Consider the following 27,200-nt stretch of genomic DNA (forward strand, 5'->3'; position numbering starts at 1 on the left):
GTCAATGAAAGAAAAAGTCACAATGGTCACAGAAATAACTTTAATCTGACAAAAGTAATAATAAATTAAAATTCTATAAATGTTAACCAATGAAAGTCAGACATTGTTTTTCAACCATGCTTCAACAGAATTATGTAAAAAAATAAACTCATGAAACAGGCATGGACAAAAATGATGGTACCCCTAGAAAACACAGAACATAATGTGACCAAAGGGACATGTTAATTCAAGGTGTGTCCACTAATTAGCATCACAGGTGTCTACAACCTTGTAATCAGCCATTGGGCCTATATATATGGCTCCAGGTAATCACTGTGTTGTTTGGTGATATGGTGTGTACCACACTCGACATGGACCAGAGGAAGCAAAGGAAAGAGCTGTCTCAAGAGATCAGAAAGAAAATTATAGACAAGCATGTTAAAGGTAAAGGCTATAAGACCATCTCCAAGCAACTAGATGTTCCTGTGAGTACAGTTGCACATATTATTCATAAGTTTAAGATCCATGGGACTGTAGCCAACCTCCCTGGACGTGGCCGCAGGAGGAAAATTGATGACAAATCTAAGAGACGGATAATCCGAATGGTAACAAAAGAGCCTAGAAAGACTTCTAAAGAGATTCAAGGTGAACTTCATGCTCAAGGAACATCAGTGTCAGATCGCACCATCCGTCGTTGTTTGAGCCAAAGTGGACTACATGGGAGACGACCAAGGAGGACACCATTGTTGAAAACGAATCATAAAAAAGCAAGACTGGAATATGCCAAACTACATGTTGACAAGCCACAAAGCTTCTGGGAGAATGTCCTGTGGACAGATGAGACAAAAATCGAAGTTTTTGCCAAGGCACATCAGCTGTATGTTCACAGACGAAAAAATGAAGCATATCAAGAAAAGAACACTGTCCCTACTGTGAAACATGGAGGAGGCTCTGTTATGTTCTGGGGCTGCTTTGCTGCGTCTGGCACAGGGTGTCTTGAATCTGTGCAGGGTACAATGAAATCTCAAGACTATCAAGGAATTCTAGAGAGAAATGTACTAGCCAGTGTCAGAAAGCTTGGTCTCAGTCGCAGGTCATGGGTCTTGCAACAGGACAATGACCCAAAACACACCGCTAAAAACACCCAAGAATGGCTAAGAGGAAAAAATTGGACTATTCTAAAGTGGCCTTCTATGAGCCCTGACCTCAATCCTATTGAGCATCTTTGGAAGGAGCTGAAACATGCAGTCTGGAAAAGGCACCCTTCAAACCGGACACAACTGGAGCAGTTTGCTCATGAGGAGTGGGCCAAAATACCTGCTGAGAGGTGCAGATGTCTCATTGACAGTTACAGGAAGCGTTTGATTGCAGTGATTGCCTCAAAAGGTTGCGCAACAAAATATTAAGTTAGGGGTACCATCATTTTTGTCCATGCCTGTTTCATGAGTTTATTTTTTTACATAATTCTGTTGAAGCATGGTTGAAAAACAATGTCTGACTTTCATTGGTTAACATTTATAGAATTTTAATTTATTATTACTTTTGTCAGATTAAAGTTATTTCTGTGACCATTGTGACTTTTTCTTTCATTGACCAAAGGGTACCAACAATTTTGTCCACGTCTGTATATCACAAAGCCGTGAGCATGGATCCTATATTTGCAGCACACATTTACCCCCATATGATGCTTCTGTGAGGCAACGTATTGCAATGTTTATAGGGTCTGTCTACATAAGCTGTGGAAAAATATACTATGAATCTGCAAAATCAGTTACATGCAGCTTTTTAGTTAACTCGTAGCATATTGACTTGATGAATTTAAAGCTGCACCACCTGTCTATTTCCGTGTGGATTCTGGTGGGTGAGGTTAGCTTAACGAGAACCTGTCATGATGAAATGCAGTCCAGTCTGCAGGCAGCATGTTATAGAGTAGTATTGAGTGAATAAAAATGTCCAAAGTGGAGTTCGATCCGAATTTCAGCGAAAATTCTATTTGCCGCGAAGCCGAATTTCCTTTGCTTCGCGGTAACTAATCAATTTTTCCTAAAATGTCTGTAAAACAAAAACAAAAATCATACTCCTCTCATCCATATGAGTGCGAAGAGCCCTCCACCGTCATCTTGATTGAAGATCCCGCATAAAATCTTGTGCGTGGTAATGTATGACATTACTACGCCAGAGATTTCACACTGGATCTTCAAACAAGAAAGCGGCGGTGGGATCTTCGTGATCAAATGGATGAGGTAAGTATGATTTTATTATTATTATTTTTTCCTTTTACTATAGACCTTAATATCATCAGATGCCGTGATCAGTTATGATTGTGGAATCTGAGGAATACAATGAAGGGGAGCGGTGCAATCGCCGCTCCTGGTCATTAGACCCACTACTTACAAATAAATGCACTTCTTGATGAAGAACTTCCCACAACTATTATAGAGCAGGAGAAGCTGAGAAGATTGATATATAGCATGGATCAACAACCTTCAGGATTCCAGGTGTGGTGAAACTGTGACTCCCAGCATGCACACTTGCTTCCCTGTTCTCAGAACTCCCATAGAAGTGAATAGAGCATGCTGAGATTTGTAGTTTCACAACAGCTGGTGGGCCAGAGGTTGCTGACCCCTGATATATCGTTAGAAGAAGTACAGCAGATTGATGTACAGTTTTATAGAAAGTACAGTGAAACTCCTGCTCTATTACATGCTGCCTTCAGATTGCACTGCATTAGGTGGTGGCAGAGTCTCTTTAAGGGCTCATTCAGGGCAAATTCAGCAATTTGCGGACAGCACATCGCCGTCACTTTCATAGAAAATTGTAATTGCGGACAAGAATAGGACATGCTCTATATTTTTTGCAGGGCCGCGGAACGGAATAACGGATGCGGACAGCACACGGTGTGGTGTCCGAATCTTTTGTGGCCTCATTGAAATGAAGGAGTCTGCACCTATTCCACAAAAAAAAAAAACATACGGAAGTCTGAATGAGCCCTTTATCTTATCCACTTTGCTGCCCCTGTAGCAGACATGACGGATGTACCTTAATATAGTATGTGCAAGCAATGTGGAGCAAGCCATGAGAGGAAAAACCTCTGTGTGCCCCTATATAGCATTGAAGGCACTAAAAGGTACCAAATAGGCCCAAAGCATGATATGATTGCTGCATTGGGGTTCCACACAGCACAGATCCTGAATACAACCAGTGAGTACCAGGAAAGACCTCTTTCCAAAAATTTTTATTTTGTACAGGTGTGTTTCACAAACGATAGAGGTGCTGGATGCTCTTCGTTCAGGTAGATAGAATTAAAACATATATAGTTGGAATTGTAGGTAAAATGAATTCCCAACATTACATGTTTAGGTCGCTTTCCCACCACTGACATGTTATGTTTGAATTTGATTCTCTGCCTTTTTCGTCATTCTAAAAATTAATTTTCAGCCACTTAGAAATGATTTCTCTTCAGCATGTCAAGTCTAGTCAGTTGTTCACAGGACTGCTTGGACAATCTTGTCTAACATCTATTCCCCTTCTTCCTGGTTCTCTTTCAGATAGCAAAGCTATGGATGAAAAGGTTTTAAATCACATCTTTCCTAAGGGATCATGTCTTGTTGATGTTTGTTTGTGACTTGACCTTTTCGGTTCCTTCATTTTACTTGTGGAATTTTGCATGTGCCCCTTCTGGTTACCCATTCTTTTGCTGCCCTATAATAACACCAAATGTGCTGAATTGTTAACCAGGATACTCCCGATGCTCACCACTTCTTAAAAGCCTGTTCCTAGGTTCATCATCAATATCCCTACGATTAGACCAAGATAAAGCCATTTCAAGAATGTTGCATTTTGGCATTGACACCTCCTTGTTTCTTGTGTCCTACGTGCGGTGTATGTGCTCTCTGTATTCCATCATGGATTGAGACATGTAGCAAAGCTTGTTAGAATATTTCTATTTTTTTTTTATAATTTATGGCGGGCTGGAGCTGACTCTGCTTAACATATTTCATGTTTGGTGTTCTGTGTATAGTGAGCGTTAAATAAGTAAACCTAAACAAGGCCATTTATTCAGTGGAGAACATTACCTTTTTATTTTCTTCTCCATAAAAGGCACGGATAGTTGGCGGCAGCTCTTTGGATGCTTCAAAACTTTACGAAATACAGACTGGCGGGTAAGTACACCTGTATTTTTCATAAAATTGTATATCTGTGATAAAACTCTCAAAATGTTTTTAGGATATATCAGGACTGAAGTCCCCAAAAATATGTAAACATAATATAAATATGCTGATGGTATCACCGATATAGGGAATCTAGAGGTTTTTAAATTGACTGCATAATTCAGTAAGTGGCTGGAGATCCACTTTGGCGAAGCTTTCACTCGTGTTATGTTTCTGACAACTTTATTCATTATATTTAATGTTTACATTTTCTGTTTGTTTCTTTTAAATATTGTTGTCAAGAAATTGTGTTATTGTAGCTGATTATATAAACAATTGTAATATTAATTTCTAAAATACTTTCCAAATCAATTCCTCACAACATTCAAGATCTCTGCTGACAGTCATTCGATAACAACCTCCATTCTTTAGTTTTCTGGAGATCTTAGTAATCTTAGAAAGTATTCCTTACAGAAAAAAAATTGCTTTGAAGATTGTTCTGAAGGGAATGATACAGAGGTGTTACATATACAGTCATGTGAAAAAATTAGGACACCCTTTGAAAGCATGTGGTTTTTTGTAACATTTTTAATAAAAGGTTATTTCATCTCCGTTTCAACAATACAGAGAGATTAAAGTAATCCAACTAAACAAAGAAAACTGAAGAAAAGTCTTTTCAAGATCTTCTGTAAATGTCATTCTACAAAAATGCCTATTCTAACTGAGGAAAAAGATAGGACACCCTCACATGTATTCCCTCTTAAATTGGCTCAGATCTCACACAGGTATATCACACCAGGTGCACATAATTAGTAGATCGTTACTCTGCATGTTGAATGAGGCTTGCCCTATTTAAACCTCAGACATTTAGTTTGGTGTGCTCCTGACTGTTGAAGTGAGAGTGAGCACCATGGTGAGAGCAAAAGAGCTGTCAGAGGACTTCAGAAAAAAGATTGTAGCAGCCTATGAGTCTGGGAAGGGATTTAAAAAGATCTCAAAAGATTTTGAAATCAGCCATTCCACTGTCCGGAAGATAGTCTACAAGTGGAGGGCTTTCAAAACAACTGCCAACATGCCCAGGACTGGTCGCCCCAGCAAGTTCACCCCAAGAGCAGACCGCAAGATGCTAAAAGAGGTCTCCAAAAACCCTAAAGTGTCATCTCGAGAACTACAGCAGGCTCTGGCTACTGTTGATGTAGAAGTACATGCCTCTACAATCAGAAAGAGACTGTACAAGTTTAACTTGCATGGGAGGTGTGCAAGGAGGAAACCTTTGCTTTCCAAGAGAAACATCGAGGCCAGACTGACATTTGCCAGAGATAAAGTTGACAAAGACCAGGACTTCTGGAATAATGTTCTTTGGACAGATGAGTCCAAAATTGAATTATTTGGACACAACAGCAGAGGACATGTTTGGCGTAAACCAAACACAGCATTCCAAGAAAAGAACCTCATACCAACTGTGAAGCATGGAGGTGGAAGTGTCATGGTTTGGGGCTGCTTTGCTGCAGCAGGACCTGGTCAGCTCACCATTATAGAATCCACGATGAATTCTACTGTGTATCAGAAGGTGCTTGAAGAACATGTGAGACCATCAGTTAGAAAATTAAAGCTGAAGCGGAACTGGACCATGCAACATGACAATGACCCAAAACATACTAGTAAATCAACCAAAGATTGGCTGAAAAAGAAGAAATGGAGAGTCCTGGAATGGCCAAGTCAAAGTCCAGATTTGAATGCCATTGAGATGCTGTGGGGTGACTTGAAAAGGGCTGTACGTGCAAGAAACCCCTCAAACATCTCACAGCTGAAAAAGTTCTGCATTGAGGAGTGGGGTAAAATTTCCTCAGACCGATGTCGAAGACTGGTAGATGGCTACAAGAACCGTCTCACTGCAGTTATTTCAGCCAAAGGAGGTAACACTCGCTATTAGGGGCAAGGGTGTCCTATCTTTTTCCTCAGTTAGAATAGGCATTTTTGTAGAATGACATTTACAGAAGATCTTGAAAAGACTTTTCTTCAGTTTTCTTTGTTTAGTCGGATTACTTTAATCTCTCTGTATTGTTGAAACGGAGATGAAATAACCTTTTATTAAAAATGTTACAAAAAACCACATGCTTTCAAAGGGTGTCCTAATTTTTTCACATGACTGTATGTATTACATACTACTGCAACATACAGCAGTTGTATAGTACCTTTACTCCATTTTTTTTCTTCATGATGCATATTGTCTTAACAGAGACTCTCTCAAAATATGCAGGCTGCACGGGAGTCTGTCAGCAGTTTTCACCAAGCAAAACCACTGACAGCACTAGGTAGGGTCTAGAGAGAGCAGTATAAATTTACCTTTTGTGGATTTTTTATTATAAGGAGTAGTGTGAATATAATGTTTTTTTCCTGTAGGATTTTCCTGTAGGTAGTGGGAATCTTGAAGGATTTATCCAGGCATGATAGGGTAAAACACAGGTCCTACGCAGGATCTCAACCTTCTAGTGTCTGAACATGAAGGCCATGCACCCAGAACCGTATTATCTTGAGCAATAAATCCAGCTTCTGTTTGGATACCACAGTGGTTGGGTTTAAGTATGAAGGCCTTGTGGTGAGTGATTTATTCCTGCTACACACTGCCCCAACTGCTGGAGTATTAGGGGACGGCTGGCAGCCTTAGTCCTGGGGGGCAAATCCAGTCAATTAGCCCATTGCACCACCAAATCAGCTCACCATCCACACCCACCTTTTCCTTGTTTTATAACAGATATCAATGTTATGAAGCAAGACAAATATACAAATGCCCTACTAACCACTCCATCCACCCCTCTCTCTCCCTTCTCCATCCCTACCCTCCTCCAGCCACCCAGCACCCTTACTCACATAAAACAAGTAATATATATAATATAGCTTACAGTGAATGACTGTAAATACTTACAGTTCTGAAGACTCCAGCAGGATCAGGATCAGTGCTCAGGGCAGCTGGGCTCAGGGCTGGAAGTGGGCACCGGTCTGCAGTTCAGGAAGGAGACCGGGGCTCACCCTAGCGTTCCAGTGCCTCCGTGTGACGTGAATGGCGCGCAGCGTACACAAGGGGTAGGGGAGATCGGGAGGAAGAGCAAGCAAGTACCGTATTTTTGGCCCTATAAGACGCACCAGCCCATAAGACGCACCTAGGTTTCAGAGGGGGACAATAAGAAAAAAATATTCTTCATTATACCTCGGGTCAGACCACCAATGTTAATCAGACCTCAGCTAACAGCCCCAATAATATCCCCAATGTTAATAAGACCCTAATAAGACCTCATATCATACCCCCAATCAGACCTCAGCTCAGACCCCCAATCAGACCTCAGCTCAGACCCCAATATGAATGACCCCCAATCAGAACTCAGATAAGAGCCCCATGCCTCTCATCATCCCCCAGCAGCCTCTCTATCATCCCCAGTGCCTCTCTATCTGGCCCCAGTGCCTCTCTATCTGGCCCCCAGCAGCCTCTCTATCTGGCCCCCAGCAGCCTCTCATCAGCCCCCAGCAGCCTCTCATCAGCCCCCAGCAGCCTCTAATCTGCCCCCAATGCCTCTCATCAGCCCCCAGCAGCCTCTACATCAGCCCAGTGCCTCTCCATCAGCCCATAGTGCCTCTCACCAGCCCCCATGCCTCTCACCAGCCTCCAGTGACATTCCATCAGCCCTCAGTGCCTCTCCATCATCCCCCAGCAGCCTCTCCATCAACCCCCCAGCAGCCTCTCCATCAGCCCCCAGCAGCCTCTCCATCAGCCCCCCAGTGCCTCTCATCAGCCCCACCCCCAGTGTCTCTCATCAGCCCCCAGCAACCTTTCCATCATCAGCCCCAGTGCCCCCAACAGCCCCCAGTGTCCATCAGCCTAAGTATAAAAATAAAATAAAAAACACTTTTCCTGCTCCTGGAGTGGACGCTGCGCTCCTCCGCTCCTCTCTCCTTCAAAGCAATCTGACTGCATCTGCGGTCAGCTGTGCAAGGCTGCGCACAGTGTGACATCACAGAGCGCCCTACGCCTGTGCGCAGCCCTGCACAGACAGCCGAGGATTGGTGCACTGGCGACGATTCAAATCGCCTCAATTACCTCACCAATCCTGTCATCTGTCTTTGCGGAGGTTTTACTGCACATGCACACTTCCAGTAGGCAGTAGAGGTTAGAGCTTAGATTGCTAGAGGACTTTTGGTGATGTCACGACCATGTGGCCACATGTGTTGGAGGAGTCAGGCTGGGGAAAATTCATTGGTTATGTAGAATAGCACATGTGCACACAGCTGTAGAGGATGTACACAGTGCAGTGCGATGTGTGTTACAAAACTATATAACTGGTGCTCAGACTCAGACAACCGACGGGGCAAGCAGGCATTTTTACAGTGCTTTGGGGTGGCTTTGGGGGAAATTGCCTCTCTGCCCCCCGTCCTAGCCTGCCCCTGGGTGTAATGATTGCATATGACAGTCACCCCTAGTAGTGACATGAGGGACATTGACAGCTCAATGATATTGTCACAACCAGACAGCTGAGAAGCTCTGACAGAAGCCTTTCAGAACCTCCTCCTTGAGGTTTCTTTGTTGTGGTGTTCAGTTCCTCATCTCGTTAGCCTCTCTCAGCTGTCATGTAGTTGGACTGATTGCATCCCTTTAAATTCCGCCCCATAATGCATTACTGGTGGCTTATACAACTTCCTGGAGTGTGTGTGCATGCTGATCCTTTTTCCCAGTCTGCTACAAAGTTAAGTGCTGTACATTTATCTGTTATTTTCTGTTTGCTGGATCCCAGGTGACCCTGACTCCCTCCGTGTCTGGTGTAGGGAGCCGGTGGTCGTGTCCCCTCACTATTGTAGGGTATTCAGGTGTTATATAGTCGAGGTACGTGGATATGCAACCATCCACCTTTGGGATTTTTGCATAGGCTGAGCAGCCAGGGAAAGTGCCAGGTCTGGTGCAGGGGTCTCCCTTTTGGTTCCTTAGCTTTGGATCCAGTGAGTCATATATGCATGTTGTATTGTCTTGTTTCCCGTACACCGTCTGTGACATTATAAGCCGCCAAAACCGTCTCAAGCATGGATCCGGTTTCACTTTTGGCTGAACGCTTCCAGGGTCTTTCATTGGAGGTAGCTGATCTGCGTAAGACTTTTTCTCAGCTTCAAGTGACCGGTTCAGCTTGCGTTCATGGAGTTTGTTCTGAGCCTAAGATCTCGCTCCCGGATACGTTTCCCGGGGTAGTTAGAATTTTGTGCGTTTTAGAGACGCTTCCCCATTCCTCTGGTGATGAGGAACGGAGGGTGGGGATCATTATATCACTGCTCAGGGGTAATGCTCAGTCCTGGGCCTTTTCGCTGCCGGAGGGGGCACGACCCCTCCGTTCAGTGGATGAATTCTTTTTAGCCCTGGGTCAGATATATGATGATCCGGATCGTATTGTTCTGGCTGAGTCTAGACTACGTCTATTATGCCAGGGTAAACAATCCGCAGATATATAATGCTCAGAATTTTGGAGATGGGCAGCTGATACTGGTTGGAATGATGCTGCATTCCGAAGTCAATTTTGCCATGGTCTTTCAGAGGGATTGAAAGACGCATTTGCCTTTCATGAAAGGCCTATTTCCATGGACTCTGCTATGTCTCAGGCCGTTTGTATTGACAGGCGTCTTAGAGAGAGAGGAGAGATCTCTCCTTCCTTTCATACTCAGTCCCTGGACAGTGCAGCGGTCCCATTCTGTGCGCAGGGGTCTCAGTCGCTGTCAGCCCCTTCTGAGCAGGAGCCCATGCAGCTGGGGTTGATTGCTTGTGACAATAGAAGATTCAGCCCGCATGGGAGGGTTTGTTTTTGTTGTGGAGGTATAAATCATTTGGCAAATGTTTGTCCCTCTAGGAGATTCAGGCAGTTCTCTGGAAGTAATAAAGAAACAAAGAGGAAAAAATCTTTTAAAAATGTTCCGTCTGTTACTATTGGCAGGGTTGAGGCGGAAATTGAAGGTCTTCCGTTTGCTTGTAGTTCCCGTTTTGTCCTGCCTGCTAGGGTGGCGCTAGAGAGCAAGATCATTTTTTGTGAGATTTTTGTGGATAGTGGAGCAGCTGTCAATCTCATTGATAATCAATTTGCAATAACTCCTTGTTTCCAGGTGTGCACTTTGGGAAAGGATATTCCTGTTTTTGCTATTGATTCCGCTCCACTTTCTCAGAAATCATTAAAGGGCATAGTTCACAATATCCGTTTAATTGTGAGTGATGCTCATGTTGAGGATGTGTCATGTTTCGTCCTTAGCGGTTTGCCTACTCCTCTAGTGTTGGGGTTACCCTGGCTCACTAAACATAACCCCACCATTGATTGGCATACTAGGCAAATAAATGGTTGGAGTGACTTTTGCTGAGAGAATTGCCTCACGACATCTGTTTCTGAGGTTGCTACTAAGACTGTACCATCTTTTCTCTCTGAATTTTCGGATGTCTTCTCTGAGAGTGGAGTTCAGGATTTGCCTCCGCACAGGGAGTACAATTGCCCTATTAATCTCATCCCAGGCGCCAAGCTGCCTAAATCTCGTTTATACAATCTCTCCCAACCTGAAAGGGTGGCCATGCGTGCTTATATCTCTGAGAGTCTGAGAAAAGGACACATACGACCCTCGAAGTCACCTGTTGCCGCTTGTTTTTTCTTTGTTAAGAAAAAAGATGGTTCTTTAAGACCTTGTCTGGATTTCAGGGAGCTGAACAGTATCACTATTCGTGACCCTTATCCGCTTCCTCTGATCCCGGACCTGTTTAACCAGGTTGTTTGGGCTAAAGTCTTTTCCAAATTAGATCTAAGAGGGGCATACAACCTGGTCAGGGTCAGAGAAGGAGACGAATGGAAGACGGCCTTCAATACCCCTGAGGGCCATTTTGAAAATTTGGTTATGCCTTTTGGTTTGATGAATGCCCCAGCCGTTTTTCAGCATTTCGTGAACAGCATTTTTTATCATTTGATGGGCAAATTTGTATTAGTGTATTTGGATGACATTTTGATTTTTTTCTCCTGATTTCAAAACTCATAAGGAACATTTACGTCAGGTATTGCTCATTCTGCGGGAGAATAAATTATATGCGAAACTGGAAAAATGTGTGTTTGCTGTTCCAGAAATTCAATTTCTGGGGTTTCTTCTCTCCGCTTCTGGTTTTCGCATGGACCCGAGAAGGTCCGTGCTGTGCTTGAGTGGGAGCTTCCTGAGAATCAGAAGGCGCTGATGCGTTTTTTGGGCTTTGTCAATTATTACAGGAAGTTTATTTTGAATTATTCCTCTATTGTTAAACCACTCACTGATATGACCAGAAAGGGGGTAGATTTTTCTTCTTGGTCGGTAGAGGCACGTAAGGCTTTTTCTAATATCAAGGAGAGTTTTGCTTCCGCTCCCATCTTGGTGCAACCTGATATTTCTTTACCCTTCATAGTTGAGGTTGATGCTTCTGAGGTGGGTGTGGGTGCGGTCTTGTCTCAGGGTTCCTCTCCTGCCAAATGGCGACCGTGTGCCTTTTTCTCGAAAAAACTCTCCTCCGCAGAGAGAAATTACGATGTGGGAGATAGGGAATTGTTGGCCATCAAGTTGGCTTTTGAGGAATGGCGCCATTGGCTAGAGAGAGCCAGAAACCCTATTGCCGTGTTTACTGACCATAAAAATCTGGCCTACTTGGAGTCAGCCAAGCGTCTGAACCCGAGACAGGCCAGATGGTCTTTGTTCTTTTCAAGATTTAATTTTGTTGTCACGTTCCGCCCTGGGGTTAAGAATGTGAAGGCAGATGCCCTGTCACGTTGTTTTCCAGGAGGCGGGAATTTTGAAGACCCGGGTCCCATTTTGGCCGAAGGTGTGGTGGTCTCTGCTCTTTTTTCTGAATTGGAGGCAGAGGTGCAGGCAGCCCAGTCAGAGGCTCCTGATCTTTGTCCTCCTGGGAGGTTGTTTGTGCCTCTCGCTTTAAGACACAAGATTTTTAAGGAACACCACGATACGGTCCTTGCTGGGCACCCGGGGGCAAGAGCCACACTGGATCTCATCGCTCGGAGATTCTGGTGGCCTGCGCTTTGTAAGTCGGTTGAGGGTTTTGTGGCAGCCTGCGAGACTTGCGCTCGTGCCAAAGTCCCTCATTCACGGCCATCAGGTCCTCTCCTTCCCTTACCCATTCCTTCCCGTCCTTGGACACATCTGTCCATGGACTTCATAACGGACCTGCCTCGTTCCTCGGGGAAGACTGTGATTCTGGTGGTGGTGGACCGTTTTAGCAAAATGGTGCATTTCATCCCTTTTCCTGGTTTTCCCAAAGCTAAGACGCTGGCGCAGGCATTTATTGATCACATTGTCAAATTGCACGGTATTCCTTCAGACATAGTCTCTGATAGGGGCACGCAGTTTGTTTCCAGATTCTGGAGGGCTTTCTGTTCTCGCTTGGGGGTTCGGTTGTCATTCTCTTCTGCTTTCCACCCACAGTCGACTGGCCAGACGGAGCGCGTCAATCAGAATCTGGAGACATATCTGCGCTGTTTTGTGGCGGAGAATCAGGAGGATTGGTGTTCTTTTTTGTCTCTTGCTGAGTTTGCTTTAAATAACCGTCATCAAGAGTCCTCTGATAAGTCACCATTTTTTGGTGCATATGGGTTTCATCCGCAGTTTGGGACTTTCTCGGGAGAGGGGTCTTCTGGTTTACCTGATGAGGACAGATTCTCCTCGTCTTTGTCATCTATTTGGCAAAATATTCAGGATAATCTAAAGAGCATGAGTGAGAGATATAAGCGTGTGGCAGATAAGAGACGTGTGCTTGGTCCGGACCTGAATGTTGGTGATCTGGTGTGGTTGTCTACCAAGAATATCAAATTGAAGGTTCCCTCCTGGAAGTTGGGTCCTAGGTTTATTGGGCCTTACAAAATCCTGTCTGTCATCAATCCTGTTGCCTACCGTCTTGATCTTCCTCAGACTTGGAAGATTCATAATGTTTTTCATAAGTCCTTATTGAAACCTTATGTTCAACCCATTGCACCCTCGCCTTTGCCTCCTCCTCCAATTATGGTTGATGGGAATCTTGAATTTCAGGTCTCTAGGATTGTGGATTCTCGTCTTGTCCGCGGTTCTCTCCAGTACCTTGTTCATTGGGAAGGTTATGGTCCTGAGGAGAGGATGTGGGTCCCAGTGACGGACATTAGGGCCTCTCGTCTCATCAGGGCTTTCCATAGCTCCCATCCTGAGAAGGTGGGCTCTGAGTGTCCGGAGTCCACTCGTAGAGGGAGGGGTACTGTCACAACCAGACAGCTGAGAAGCTCTTACAGAAGCCTTTCAGAACCTCCTCCTTGAGGTTTCTTTGTTGTGGTGTTCAGTTCCTCATCTCGTTAGCCTTTCTCAGCTGTCATGTAGTTGGACTGATTGCATCCCTTTAAATTCCGCCCCATAATGCATTACTGGGCGGCTTATACAACTTCCTGGAGTGTGTGTGCATGCTGATCCTTTTTCCCAGTCTGCTACAAAGTTAAGTGCTGTACATTTATCTGTTATTTTCTGTTTGCTGGATCCCAGGTGACCCTGACTCCCTCCGTGTCTGGTGTAGGGAGCCGGTGGTCGTGTCCCCTCACTATTGTAGGGTATTCAGGTGTTATATAGTCGAGGTACGTGGATATGCAACCATCCACCTCTGGGATTTTTGCATAGGCTGAGCAGCCAGGGAAAGTGCCAGGTCTGGTGCAGGGGTCTCCCTTTTGGTTCCTTAGCTTTGGATCCAGCGAGTCATATATGCATGTTGTATTGTCTTGTTTCCCGTACACCGTCCGTGACAGATATGTGCAGGACATCCTGTAGCAACATGTATTGCCTCTTATGACAGAGCCTCCAACTGACATTTTTCAGCAGACTAGTGCATTTATGAGACCAGCTGGGAAACCAGCTACTGCAGCCTATGAGTGTTCAGGATCTCCAGGCCCAGCTGCAACTTCTGTGGGCAAATGTGCTGCAGAATACCATATGGAACTTTTATGCCTCCATGCCCAACTGTATCAAATCCTCAAGGCTCGAAGCAGCTCAACAGGATACTAGAGCCTCCTTTTAGGAGCAGCGAGGACGTATGAGGACGAGGGATCGTTATTGCGATAGCTTGTACCCATTCAGAATAATTGTTTTTGAGTAGCAGATCGCTGTTTAGACCGAACAATCTGCTGCTCAGAAATTTGATGTGCCTCTCTCTATGAGAAGTCCTTTGACAGCAATGTACAGTATAAACTCAGAACACATGCATTTCCTAGTTGAGATTTTATATACTGCCTTTGACATGTGTCAGTATTGTTCTGACTAGCTTAGGCAGACTCCAAGGCATTATGGGCCAAGGGTCATGTAATCGTATTCCAAAAGTGGCCTTGAAAAAATGGCCCCATGTTGTAGGTAGGTACAAACTGACAGAAGGTGGGGCGACATAATTAGGCAGGGCCAGAAATACCATAGTAGTGCAGAACAATACACTGCCCCATCTGGGCCAAATACCACAGTGCTGCACAAAATACTGCCACCAGCTGCACAGGACATAGATACAGTTAAATTAAGGAGGACACCTGCGGCTGCTGGCCAGGTGTGTGGGAGAGAATAAGATCATTATGTATCCAGCTGGTGGCAGTGAAGAGGAATTGGGTGGCCCTCCTAGGCATCGGCCCACTGGGAAATTTCTCTGTAGAGTCTATGGCCAATCCACCCCTGATCGTATTCCTTGTTGTCTTCTAGTTATATATATATATATATATATATATATATATACACACAGTGCTGCCCATAATAATTCATACCCCAGGCAAATCATTTTGACTTGAAGTTACTTTTATTCAACCAGCAAGTAATTTTTTTTAATGGGAAATTGCATAGGTGTCTCCCAAAAGATAATAAGACGATGTACAAGAGGCATTATTGTGGAAAAAAAACAATTTCTCAGCTTTTATTTACATTTGAGCAAAAAGTGCCCAGTCCAAAATTATTCATACCCTTCTCAATAATCAATAGAAAAGCCTTTATTGGCTATTACAGCAATCAAATGCTTCCTATAATTACAGACCAGCTTATTGCATGTCGACAGGTATTTTTTCCCATTCATCTTTAGCAATGAGCTCCAAATCTTTCAGGTTGGAGCGTCTTCTTGCCATCACCCTGATCTTCAGCTCCCTCCACAGATTCTCAATTGGATTCAAGTTTGGACTCTGGCTGGGCCACTCCAAAACTTTAATGTTGTTGTCTGCTAACCATTTCTTCACCACTTTTGCTGTGTGTTTTGGGTCATTGTCATGCTGAAATGTCCACTGGTGCCCAAGGCCAAGTTTCTCTGCAGACTGCCTGATGTTGTCGTTGAGATTCCTCATGTATTGCTCTTTTTTCATGGTGCCGTTTACTGTGATTAGGTTCCCTGGTCCATTGGCTGAAAAACACCTCCAAAGCATTAGGTTCCCACCACCATGTTAGACAGTGGGCATGGTGTTCTTTGGGTTGAAGGCTTCTCCTTTTTTACACCAAATGAAGGAAACATCATCGTGACCAAACAATAACATTTTTGTTTCATCTGACCATAACACAGAAGACCAAAAGTCTTCTTCTTTGTCCAGATTAGCTTTTGCAAGGGCTAAGCGAGCTTTTGTGTGCCTTATCTGAAGAAGTGGCGTCCTCCTTGGTCTGCATCCGTAGAACCCAGCAGCGTGCAGCATCCGTTGGATTCCCTGCCTTGAGACATTGGCACCAGCAGATTCACCAGGGTGGCCTTGGTGGTGATTCTTTTTCACCTCTCTAACTATACTCCTGGCCAGCACAGGTGTCACTTTTGGATTCCTACCACGTCCCCTGAGATTTTCGACAGTGCGGAACATCTTGTATTTTTTGCTCAAATGTAAAAATAGCTGAGAAATGTTTTTTTCCCACAATAATGCCTCTTGTACATCATCTTATTATCTTTTGGGAGACACATATGTCATTTCCCGTCAAAAAATTACTTGCTGTTTGAATAAAAGTAACTTTAAGTCAAAATTTGCCTGGGGTATGAATAATTATGGGCAGCACTGTGTATATACACTCACCTAAAGAATTATTAGGAACACCTGTTCTATTTCTCATGAATGCGATTATCTAGTCAACCAATCACATGGCAGTTGCTTCAATGCATGTAGGGTTGTGGTCCTGGTCAAGACAATCTCCTGAACTCCAAACGGAATGTCAGAATGGTAAAGAAAGGTGGGCTACAACAGCAGAAGACCCCACCGGGTACCACTCCTCTCCACTACAAATAGGAAAAAGAGGCTACAATTTGCATAAGCTCATTAAAATTGGACTGTTGAAGACTGGAAAAATGTTGCCTGGTCTGATGAGTCTCGATTTCTGTTGAGACATTCAAATGGTAGAGTCCGAATTTGGCGTAAACAGAATGAGAACATGTATCCATCATGCCTTGTTACCACTGTGCAGGCTGGTGGTGGTGGTGTAATGGTGTGGGGGATGTTTTCTGGGCACACTTTAGGCCCCTTAGTGCCAATTGGCCATCGGTTAAATGCCACGGGCTACCTGAGCGTTGTTTCTGACCATGTCCATCCCTTCATGACCACCATGTACCCATCCTCTGATGGCTACTTCCAGCAGGATAATGCACCATGTCACAAAGCTCGAATCATTTCAAATTGGTTTCTTGAACATGACAATGAGTTCACTGTACTAAAATGGCCCCCACAGTCACCAGATCTCAACCCAATAAAGCATCTTTGGGATGTGGTGGAACGGGAGCTTCGTGCCCTGGATGTGCAACCCTCAAATCTCCATCAACTGCAAGATGCTATCCTATCAATATGGGCCAACATTTCTAAAGAATGCTATCAGCACCTTGTTGAATCAATGCCACGTAGAATTAAGGCAGTTCTGAAGGCAAAAGGGGGTCCAACACCGTATTAGTATCATGTGCCTAATAATTCTTTAGGTGAGTGTATATATAAGAAAAGAAAACAAACAGCAGCACTCTATAGGTATGCCAGGTGCAAATCCGCAATAGTTCCTGGACCAGGAACAATAAATTAGAAATTATAAAAGGAGGGCAGCACTCCAGTCTTCGTGGTGAAAAAAAGTGATGTTTATCACACCCAAAAGCAATGCAGCATATCAGCTCTCTCAATGGAGCCTTTGTCAAGCTCACAAGCTTGACAAAGGCTCCATTGAGAAAGCTGAAATGCTGCTTTGCTTTTGGGTGTATAAAACATCACTTTTTTTCACCACGAAGACCGGAGTGCTGCCCTCCTTTCATCATATATATATATATATATATATATATATATACACTTACCTAAAGAATTATTAGGAACACCATACTAATAAAATTGGACCCCCTTTTGCCTTCAGAACTGCCTTAATTCTATGTGGAATTGATTCAACAAGGTGCTGATAGCATTCTTTAGAAATGTTGGCCCATATTGATAGGATAGCATCTTGCAGTTGATGGAGATTTGAGGGATGCACATCCAGGGCGCAAAGCTCCCGTTCCACCACATCCCAAAGATGCTCTATTGGGTTGAGATCTGGTGACTGTGGGGGCCATTTTAGTACAGTGACTCATTGTCATGTTCAAGAAACCATTTTTCCAGTTTTCAACCATCCAATTTTGGTGAGCTTGTGCAAATTGTAGCCTCTTTTTCCTATCAGCTTGAATCAGTCGGCCCATTCTCCTCTGACCCTTTAGCATCAACAAGGCATTTTCGCCCACAGGACTGCCGCATACTGGATGTTTTTCCCTTTTCACACCATTCTTTGTAAACCCTAGAAATGGTTGTGCATGAAAATCCCAGTAACTGAGCAGATTGTGAAATACTCAGACCGGCCCGTCTGGCACCAAAAACCATGCCATGCTCAAAATTGCTTAAATAACCTTTCTTTCCCATTCTGACATTCAGTTTGGAGTTCAGGAGATTGTCTTGACCAGGACCACAACCCTACATGCATTGAAGCAACTGCCATGTGATTGGTTGACTAGATAATCGCATTAATGAGAAATAGAACAGGTGTTCCTAATAATTCTTTATGTGAGTGTGTGTGTATATATATATATATATATATATATATATCAAGCAACCACTCTAACACTAGAGACTTTGACACTCCAGCTGAACACAATAGCCAATGAGTTGTCCCTTTCTTCCGAGCACTTCCCCTTTTTCAGCTTTTACCTCTGTGATCTAAGAAACTCCAAGGTATGTTGTTAAGTAGTTGAACTTATTGGGGTTTTTGTGTCCAATAATTTTTATTGGTTTTCAAAATAACTGCAGGCATTACATGTGAAGAAGGCAATGATGCAGTCAATAACAACAGTTTGAAAAGGAACATTTTGAAATAAAATGTCAAAAAGTATAGAATAGAGTGTCCCTATTTAATTGCAATGGATGTTAGATTAAGTGAAAGATAAGAAAGGAGAAAATAACAAAAATGGGAGGTTAGGGGAAGAGATAAGACAGGAATCCAGAGTTTTGTCATTGTTCGAAATTAATACGATTTTAATATGCATGTTGATTACCGTATTTTTTGTCCTATAAGATACACTTTTTTTCCCTCAAAAGTGGAGGGTATACGGCAGTGCGTCTTACGGGGCGAATGCTGCTATTTTTACATCGCAAGCTGCGATGCTGCAATGTACGGTATCAGCGGGGAGAGAGGAGGAGCTGGAGGCAATTTGCGATGGGGCCTAGTGTAGTCACTGTACTCTTACACCAGGCCTGCATAAGTATTTAGATGTAAACTGTAGTCAATTAATATGTTAACTGTAGGCAATCCATATTTAAACTACAAGGTAGCGCAATCCGCGTACCTTAGTAGTCACTATTGAACGCCCGTACTTCCAGGCAGGCTGGCCAGTCACTCACTTGTCACTTCCTCACGGCGCCTGCTCTACCCAATTTAATAATGAAACAAAACAATAGCTGATCTTAGGGAGACCAGCTACAGAAAACACTGTGGAGCCTGATTTAAGAGTCTTGACACAGCAATCCAAAGTGCAAAGCGTGGAGCCCCAGTTATGGGTCTTCAACACAGTGACAGCCAGATATCCCTCAATGGAAGGAAAAACGAGCAAAGCGGTGTCCCCATTACAGAGATTGCCAAATCCACCATATTAAGTGGCCCCTATGTCAAGATCCCGCTCTTTTACAAACTTTAAGGATGTGACAGGGAAGACCTAAGCCAGTTATCCATCCACAGACAGCTGTTTCAGGGTGTTGCCCCTCAACAGTGTGGAGTAGGATTCTGGCTAACCGGAAGCAATGCCTTGGAGACTACTTAAACAAAACAATAGCTGATCTTAGGGAGACCAGCTACAGAAAACACTGTGGAGCCTCTATTATAACTATTTTGCTCTTTATTAATAATGCAGGGGGAGCATGCACTGTGAGGAAATGTGTGACCGGCTAGCCTGCCTGCAAGTACGGGTGTTCAATAGTGAGTACTAAGGTACATGGATTGCGCTACCTTGTAGTTTAAATATCAATTGCCTACAGTTTAGATCTGAATACTGGTGTGTGCGGGGCCCAGTGTATTAGAGAACAGTGACTGCACCGGGCCCCGCAGCGTTTTAACACCAGTTGCTGGCCCCCACTTATATTAGGATCACTATTTACTGTAAACAGGGACACTGTTATGGGGGATATCTGTGAATGACACATATATAGCATAAGATGTTATATGTGTGTCATCCACAGATGCTCCCATAACAGTGCCAGCCACAGATACCCCATAAGTAACATCCACAGATCCCCTATAACAGTGCCATACACAGATCCCCCTCATAACAATGCCATCCACAGAACCTCCCCATAACAGTGCCATCCCCAGATCCCCCCATAACAGTGCCATCCACAGATCCCTCATAACAGTGTGTCCTCCACAGATCCATAACAGTGCGTCATCCACAGATCCCCAATAATAGTGTCATCCACAGACCACCATTAGTTCAAAACCCTCCAAAAGCACACCTTTGGTTCAAAATATTTTCTTTTTTTCCTCCTCAAAAACCTAGGTACATCTTTTGGGCAGGTGCGTCTTATAGGGTGAAAAATATGGTTGTACTTGTACAAAATTAAACTGTCATCTTAAATCAAGTCTGTCATCTATTTGTTCAAAAATACTGACCTTATGGCTAATAGACAGCAAATGACCTATTATTTAAACACATTTTTACAATATTTTTGACAATGTTCTGTATTAAAAAAATAAATCTTGCAGTTTTTTTTACTTTGAGCACTGACTCTCATAAAAAACTGACACTTCCTGTTCTGTCAAAAACACTTCTCAGCAGTCATCTCATTTTCACCCCAGGTAGTGTAACAATAAACGGTAACACCAATATTATAAACATTTAGACAGATAGCACAGAATTGACCATTAACACTTTAAAGACTGGGCCTATTTGCATTTTTTCATATTTTCTCCCCACATTCCAATAGCCATAACTTTTTTTTTTTATTTTACCGTTCACATAGCCATATAAGGGCTTATTTTTTGCAAGACAAGATGCCAACAGGAAAAAAAAATTCTTCATGGGGCAAAAACAAAAACAAAACACAATTCCGCCAAGATAATTTGGGGTTTTTACATCACAGCGTTTACTGTGTGCTAAAAATCCTTATTCTGTGGCTCAATATGATTGCGGCGATACCAAACTTGTATAGTTTCTATTTTGTTTGTAAAAATAACCCTTGAAACTTTTATTTGCATCGCCACATTCAGACAGCAATAACTTTTTAATATTGAAGTCTACAGAACTGTATGAGGGCTTGCTTATTTTGCGTAACAATCTGTAGTTTTTATTGGTACCATTTTGTGGTATGTACTAATGTACTTTTAAATCATTGTTATTCCATTTTTTGGTGGGGGACAAGATGACAAAAAAATGACAAATTATGTGTTTTTCTATTTTTTCTGTTACGGCGTTCACCACACAGGGAATTTTGTGAAATATTTTAATAGTTCAGACATTTTCAGACACAGCAATACCTCATGTTTTTTTTTTTTTTTTTATAGTTTATATATTTTTATATGTAAAATTGGGAAAAAGGGGGGTAATTTAAACTTTTAATATTTTGGTGCTTTTTTAACTTTTTTATTTTTTATTTAATAACTATTAAATGGGATCTTTAAATCTCATGTCCTATTTACCCTAATAGCGATCTATTATGATGAATATGTAGTGACTAGGGGTACTGTGAAGTCTGGACATTTGTGGACATTTTCCCCTGTTTCCCCTATGCAAAGTTAAAACTTCTTATTCTATTTCTCTTGAAAGGGTTAACTTGCACTGTTTAATACTGTGCAACTACATTTTATATGTATGTTGTGATATGTATCGTGTTCATTTGCACTGTATTTGCAAGACTCTGTGGAAAGGGTTAATGCATACTGAGCGACTTTTGGGACTTTTAATGAGAAGCTGGTATCTCTTGAAACTTGTTTTTATCTGGAAAAAACTGTGTCGTTGCCATTGAAGCTCTAATGAATGTCTATGAGAGACCAAAAGTGTTACAATGTATCTGTTTGTGCTAGGCTTCTCCAGCCGTCCCACTGGAAGGTTCCAGTCTAGCTAGAAACTGTATATAAAGAGTATTGTCAGAACCCCTAGACTCATACCAGTCTGCATGAGTAACCCAAAGAAGACACTGAGATGGGGACTCTGAGCGGCAGACGATGGGTCATTAGCCTTGTGACCAAGTAGCATCCCGGACTACTGAGCTACAGACTGTGGACCTTCAAGATTTGGGCAGGGTACCAGCCTACTGAGAGAGAGAGAGAGAGAGAGAGAGAGAGAGAAAGACTGCTGGCTCAGCCCTTTTTCTCAGCATCAAACCCTTCTACTGCCAGGGAGGAGACTGGAGAGCCAGCCTTATGTCTCACCTGTATTATTTTTGCACCTGAATCCCTCCAGTAAAGAAGCACCCTGGTTACTGTAGACCCTGACTCTCTGGACTTATTTCCCACTGGGATGCATCAAGTCTTACCATCCATTCCGGAAAGCAGCAACAAGTGTTGACACCTCAACAGTGTCCAGGGGACCCAGTGTAGCGTTGGGGCCACCCCAAGCTAAGACACTGCAAATAGGATTATTTCACTATACCTGCTGAGCTATGCCTCATGCAGAGTTCAGTAGGCAGATTACCATGGTGCATACAATTGCGGGTGCATAATACTGTACATGTATGGCATTGTGCATTAAGAGGTAAAAAGGTGGTGGTCACATATTTTCCATAGAAATGAATGTCACCTCCAGACACCTGGTTCCTATGTCCATGTGGTTGCTGAAGGACATATCTCTGAACTGCTGTTAAAAGTCTAGAAGCAGCTCACACAAGAGCTGTGAAACATCTAAATTAAAAAAAAAATCTACCATCGAAAAAAAAATAAAAAAAAATAATATAATAATATATATATATATATATAGTTTTAATTAGTAAAACAAATGTAGTTTTACACATTTAATGAATACAGTGAATTCACAGTTAGAAGTTTGAAGTATTTATGAGATGAGCGCCCCTCTGCCCACCAGTGAATGATGGCCACCATGTATCTGCATGTCAATACTAGTGAGAATGGCCGGCTGGGAGAGTGCTCCCCCCATAACTATGGTCTATGTTCTAAAGGTTTCTTTTGCATTCTACAGTATGTCCTGTGCAGGAAATTATGACTTCTGTATCAGGAAAACTAAGCTCCAACAACTATAAATATATATACATTTATCAGCACTGAGTTTTGAGAAAGTAAGGCCTATTGCACATGACCGTATGTCTTTTTCAATATTTTGAGGTCCGCAAAAAACGGATCTGTAAAAAAAAACGGATGACGTCCGTGTGCATTCCGTATTTTGTGGAACAGAACAGCTGGCCCCTGGTAGAACAGTACTATCCTTGTCCGTTATGCAGACAATAATAGGACATGTTCTATCTTTGAACGCAACAGAAAAACAGAAATACGGAAATGGAAGGTGGAATGACTGGTTCCGTATACTGTCTGTATACAGGAACGCAAAAAAAGGAACGTAAACGGAAAACAAAAATACGTTTGTGTGTAAGAGGCCAAACCTAAGATTTGCCCTTAACCCTTTGGCATCGAGGCCTATTTTAATTTTTGCATTTTTTATTTTTCCTCCCGCACATCAGAATAACTATTACGGTACTTTGTTTTTAAATTCACATAGCTATATGAGGGCTTATTTTTTGTGGGAGAAGATGCATTTTTTAATGCCGCCATTTAATTTACCATATCTCGTATTGGAAAACAGGAAACACATTTTCTTTGTGGTAAAAAAAGTAAAGGTTTTGATATCACAGCGTTCACTGTGCACTAAAATGATCTGACGTCCCTATTGTGCGGCTCAATAAGAATGCGGCGATATCAAACTTGTTATTTTTTTTTTTACTTTTAAAAAACCTATACTGCAACTGTACTTCATAATGTGAAAAGGGGTTAAAGGGGACCTGTCAGGAGTGTCATGCTGCATAAACCACGGTACCATGAAATACCAAGAGGCAATCTGCTCACAAACAACTATGTTTTATTCCGAAATGCCACAGCAGAGGAAAAAACATAGGGGGTAAATTATTAAGCTGAAATATGCCTAAGTTAGGCATATTTTTGGGCAGATTGCGGCGCAAAGAACTTGCGACTTCTCCTCGCTCAAGCCAGGTCTAAAAAAGTAGGCATAGCATGGGCGAGGAAAGGGATGGGCCAGTAGGCCCGTCTCATTTACCATTTTCTATGCCTGTTTTAGGCACAGAAAATGGTCTAAATGTTAGACAGCTAGGAAGCTGTCTTACACTTAGAAGTAGCAGAGGATCTGCCAAAGTTATGCAGAGTCCGGCGCCTCTTCATAACTTAAGCAGTTACACCGCTAATGCAGGGCTTTATTAAGACCAGAGTCTAAAATGCCTAAAATGTGCCCCAGTTTTAAAACAAGTGAGGAATCGAAAGAAAAGTCATGAGGTTGATTCCACACCAGCCTATCACTCCCTGCCTTGACTGGTTACTGACAGGTGTCTCCCTATTGGCAAAGACTTTTCAATCTAGCTGAGCTTAAAAAATAGTTGTTGAATTATGGATAAGTAGGTAGGCTGGACAGAACAAGATTCTCTTCAGCTGGAACAGCTACTTTTAGCAGGTTCCAATATAACTTTTTTAAAAGCTATGCACACCTTTTCATTGGTAAAAAATGCTCGAGGTTGCAGTTTTCATTCCTTCATTATTTTTCAGAGATTTACATCCTACTCTTAGCTTCAGATTTTTCTCCTGTGAATATTTATTTTTCAGTAATATACAGGGTGGTCCATTTATATGGATACACCTTAATAAAATGGGAATGGTTGGTGATATTAACTTCCTGTTTGTGGCACATTAGTATATGTGAGGGGAGAAACTTTTCAAGATGGGTGGTGACCATGGCGGCCGTTTTGAAGTCAGCCATTTTGAATCCAACTTTTGTTTTTTTAATAGGAAGAGGGTCATGTGACACATCAAACTTATTGGGAATTTCACAAGAAAAACAATGGTGTGCTTTTAACGTAACTTTATTACTTCATGAGTTATTTACAAGTTTCTGACCACTTATAAAATGTGTTCAATGTGCTGCCCATTGTGTTGGATTGTCAATGCAACCCTCTTCTCCCACTCTTCACACACTGATAGCAACACCGCAGGAGAAATGCTAGCACAGGCTTCCAGTATCCGCACTTTCAGGTGCTGCACATCTCGTATCTTCACAGCATATGCTGCCTTCACTAGCTCTCATGCATCATTATAGCTTCATTCCTGGACTTACTACTTCTAGCTTCTAGCACACAAGAAGTGGAAGATTGTTTTAGAGAGTTGCTTCAGTTTCTATTTAAAAAGCAAATGAACAATAAATAAAAATAAAAAAAATCAGATCTACAGTGTCCATAGTCTTTGCATTGCCATGTTTCAACTTTATTTTGTTCTATTATTAATACAGAAGAAACATTTCTGCTAACCTCCCTAATGATAGCAAATATTGTCACTTGGGTTCAGTTAGCCTCTGATCCAGTACAAAGAAAGCACAGATGAATCTCATTACAGGAAGTTGGAGTTAGGTACACTTCCATTTCAAAATGTTGGTATCCTATCTGTCACTGATCCATCAGAAACAGAAGTCTAGACAAAGATATGAACAAGAGGACCTGTTTTTCGACAGTTACATTTCTAGATATTATTTGAGATATGAGATTAGTTGAATTAGGTTTTTCCAGGCCACGGTGTTTCACTTTCATTGTACATAACTGAAGTGAACTTTTGACATTTTTTCTTGAGAAGATTCTATTCTTAAATGATGATTTCAATCTTTTTGCCCAAAAAATAAAGATAAATCTAAAATTGAGTCTTGTGATAAAAATACATATTTTTAGCTTTAGGATTTACACAAGTAAACAGACATATGGCATCTGTAAAAGCTGTTTTTGTGCACCCAGTTATGTTGTTGCTATGCTAACACTATCACATAAGCTAATAAACTGTTGGTCTTAGTCTCAATGAGAAAATCAAAATGATTTCACTGGCAATATCTTTTGTAAAACAAGGCAAACAAAGGCAAAAAAAAATCTTTTTAAGTTTTTTTTCTACTCTTGCATTCATGCACTGCACACAAGATGCTTAGCTTATTGTGTCCTGAGCCAACAGCTGGCATACCCACCTTGGGCATTAAAAAGCTAATCAAATAAGAGCCATGAGTTAAAGTGCTTAAAATAGAAAACGTTCCCAGAAAAAGGCACATAGGTAATAAATGTAATAACCCAATCATGTTACAATGTCCTGTAAAGGGTAGCTGGGAAAAAAATCTACTTCTGGCTTTCACCCTCTAGTTTGGTGAAGAGATACACCTGTCAGCAGGCTTGCGTGTGCCTGCCTCTTTGCCAAAGACATAGCAGCAGCAAGCAGGAAAAGAGATGGAAGACGGCACGTGCACCATACAGCTGATCGTCAGGGGTGTCGGGTGTTGAACCCCTGACGATCTGATATTGATGACCTATCCTGAGCATAGTTCATCAATATTAAAAGCCTGGAGAACTCCTTTAATTTATAACAAATCAAATTCCTTGGCAAACTTTGACGAAGCTGCCAAATCCAAATTTTAAAAACTTCGCTAATCTATAATAAAAATAATAAGTAATACATGTCCATAAGCCATATGAACTCATTACAAGCATTTGCTCTAAACTGTAAAACTGACACTGGAAAAAGTACCCTATTTTAACATACTGACCAGGAATTTCTAGATGGTTGACAACCGTACTTCCCAGCTCAGGGAGATTTTTAGCAGCAAAACTGATGCCTGCAGTTACAAAACTGGCCTCAAGGTAAACTAATAATTTTATAAAAATAAAATCCCCATGTTTGGAGTTGATGAGTGAAGTAAAGAAAGTGAGCTGAACCTGTCACTCTTTAAGTGGTTTTCAAGATAGACTATTTACATAGATAACTTTGTAAGAAGTTGCATTCAGGACAAGGCTGCAGAGAGTGAACTCTTATTTGCCTCCTTCTGAACCCAATTATTGTCAATAGCAAACAGAGACTAAAAGTAAGGCATGTTGAGAGCAAGCTCTGTGACCTGCACAGAGGTCGAGTGGTTGAGCTGTGACCATCTTCTATTGCATAGCTGCAAACATATCCTGGGAAATTTAAGAAATTTAAAGGTGTTTTCTATGATTTATATATTGATAGCCTATAGCAGTGATAGACGCCACCCCTTTTTTAGAGACCATTTTCAACTATTCTATAGATATACAGTGTGTATATGTATGTATATATATATATATATATATATATATTTATATTGTCCAGTTCATTATTGAATCACAAAAATTGGTGAATGACTCATTAAAATAAGTATGTTTCAGTCAACATGACCTTCATCAGCAAAAGAGTCTGAAAGAACATACAAATACAGCCCATTAAGTTAGTAGTCGATATCACAAAACATATGTGTTTCATTGTATCAGCCCCATTGGGCATGCAGACACTGTCTAATGGGGCAGTATGTCCTTTAGGTGTTTTTTTGCAAACTCCAGGCAGGCT

The 27,200-nt window shown here is 42.1% G+C and overlaps 1 protein-coding gene across 3 annotated transcripts in view; it reads left to right on the forward strand.

Moving 5' to 3' along the window:
• Positions 1 to 27,200, forward strand: part of UNC13C (unc-13 homolog C) — a 908,495-nt gene that overhangs the window by 110,527 nt on the left and 770,768 nt on the right. For all 3 annotated transcript variants that reach the window (XM_044279668.1, XM_044279669.1, XM_044279667.1), the window contains exons 2-3: positions 3,528 to 3,550; positions 4,081 to 4,142. In XM_044279668.1, the coding sequence (XP_044135603.1) occupies positions 3,528 to 3,550; positions 4,081 to 4,142 (85 nt within the window). The remainder of the gene's footprint in view (positions 1 to 3,527; positions 3,551 to 4,080; positions 4,143 to 27,200) is intronic.

Source organism: Bufo gargarizans, chromosome 2 (genome assembly GCF_014858855.1).
Source record: "Bufo gargarizans isolate SCDJY-AF-19 chromosome 2, ASM1485885v1, whole genome shotgun sequence".
Taxonomy (NCBI): Eukaryota; Metazoa; Chordata; class Amphibia; order Anura; family Bufonidae; genus Bufo; species Bufo gargarizans.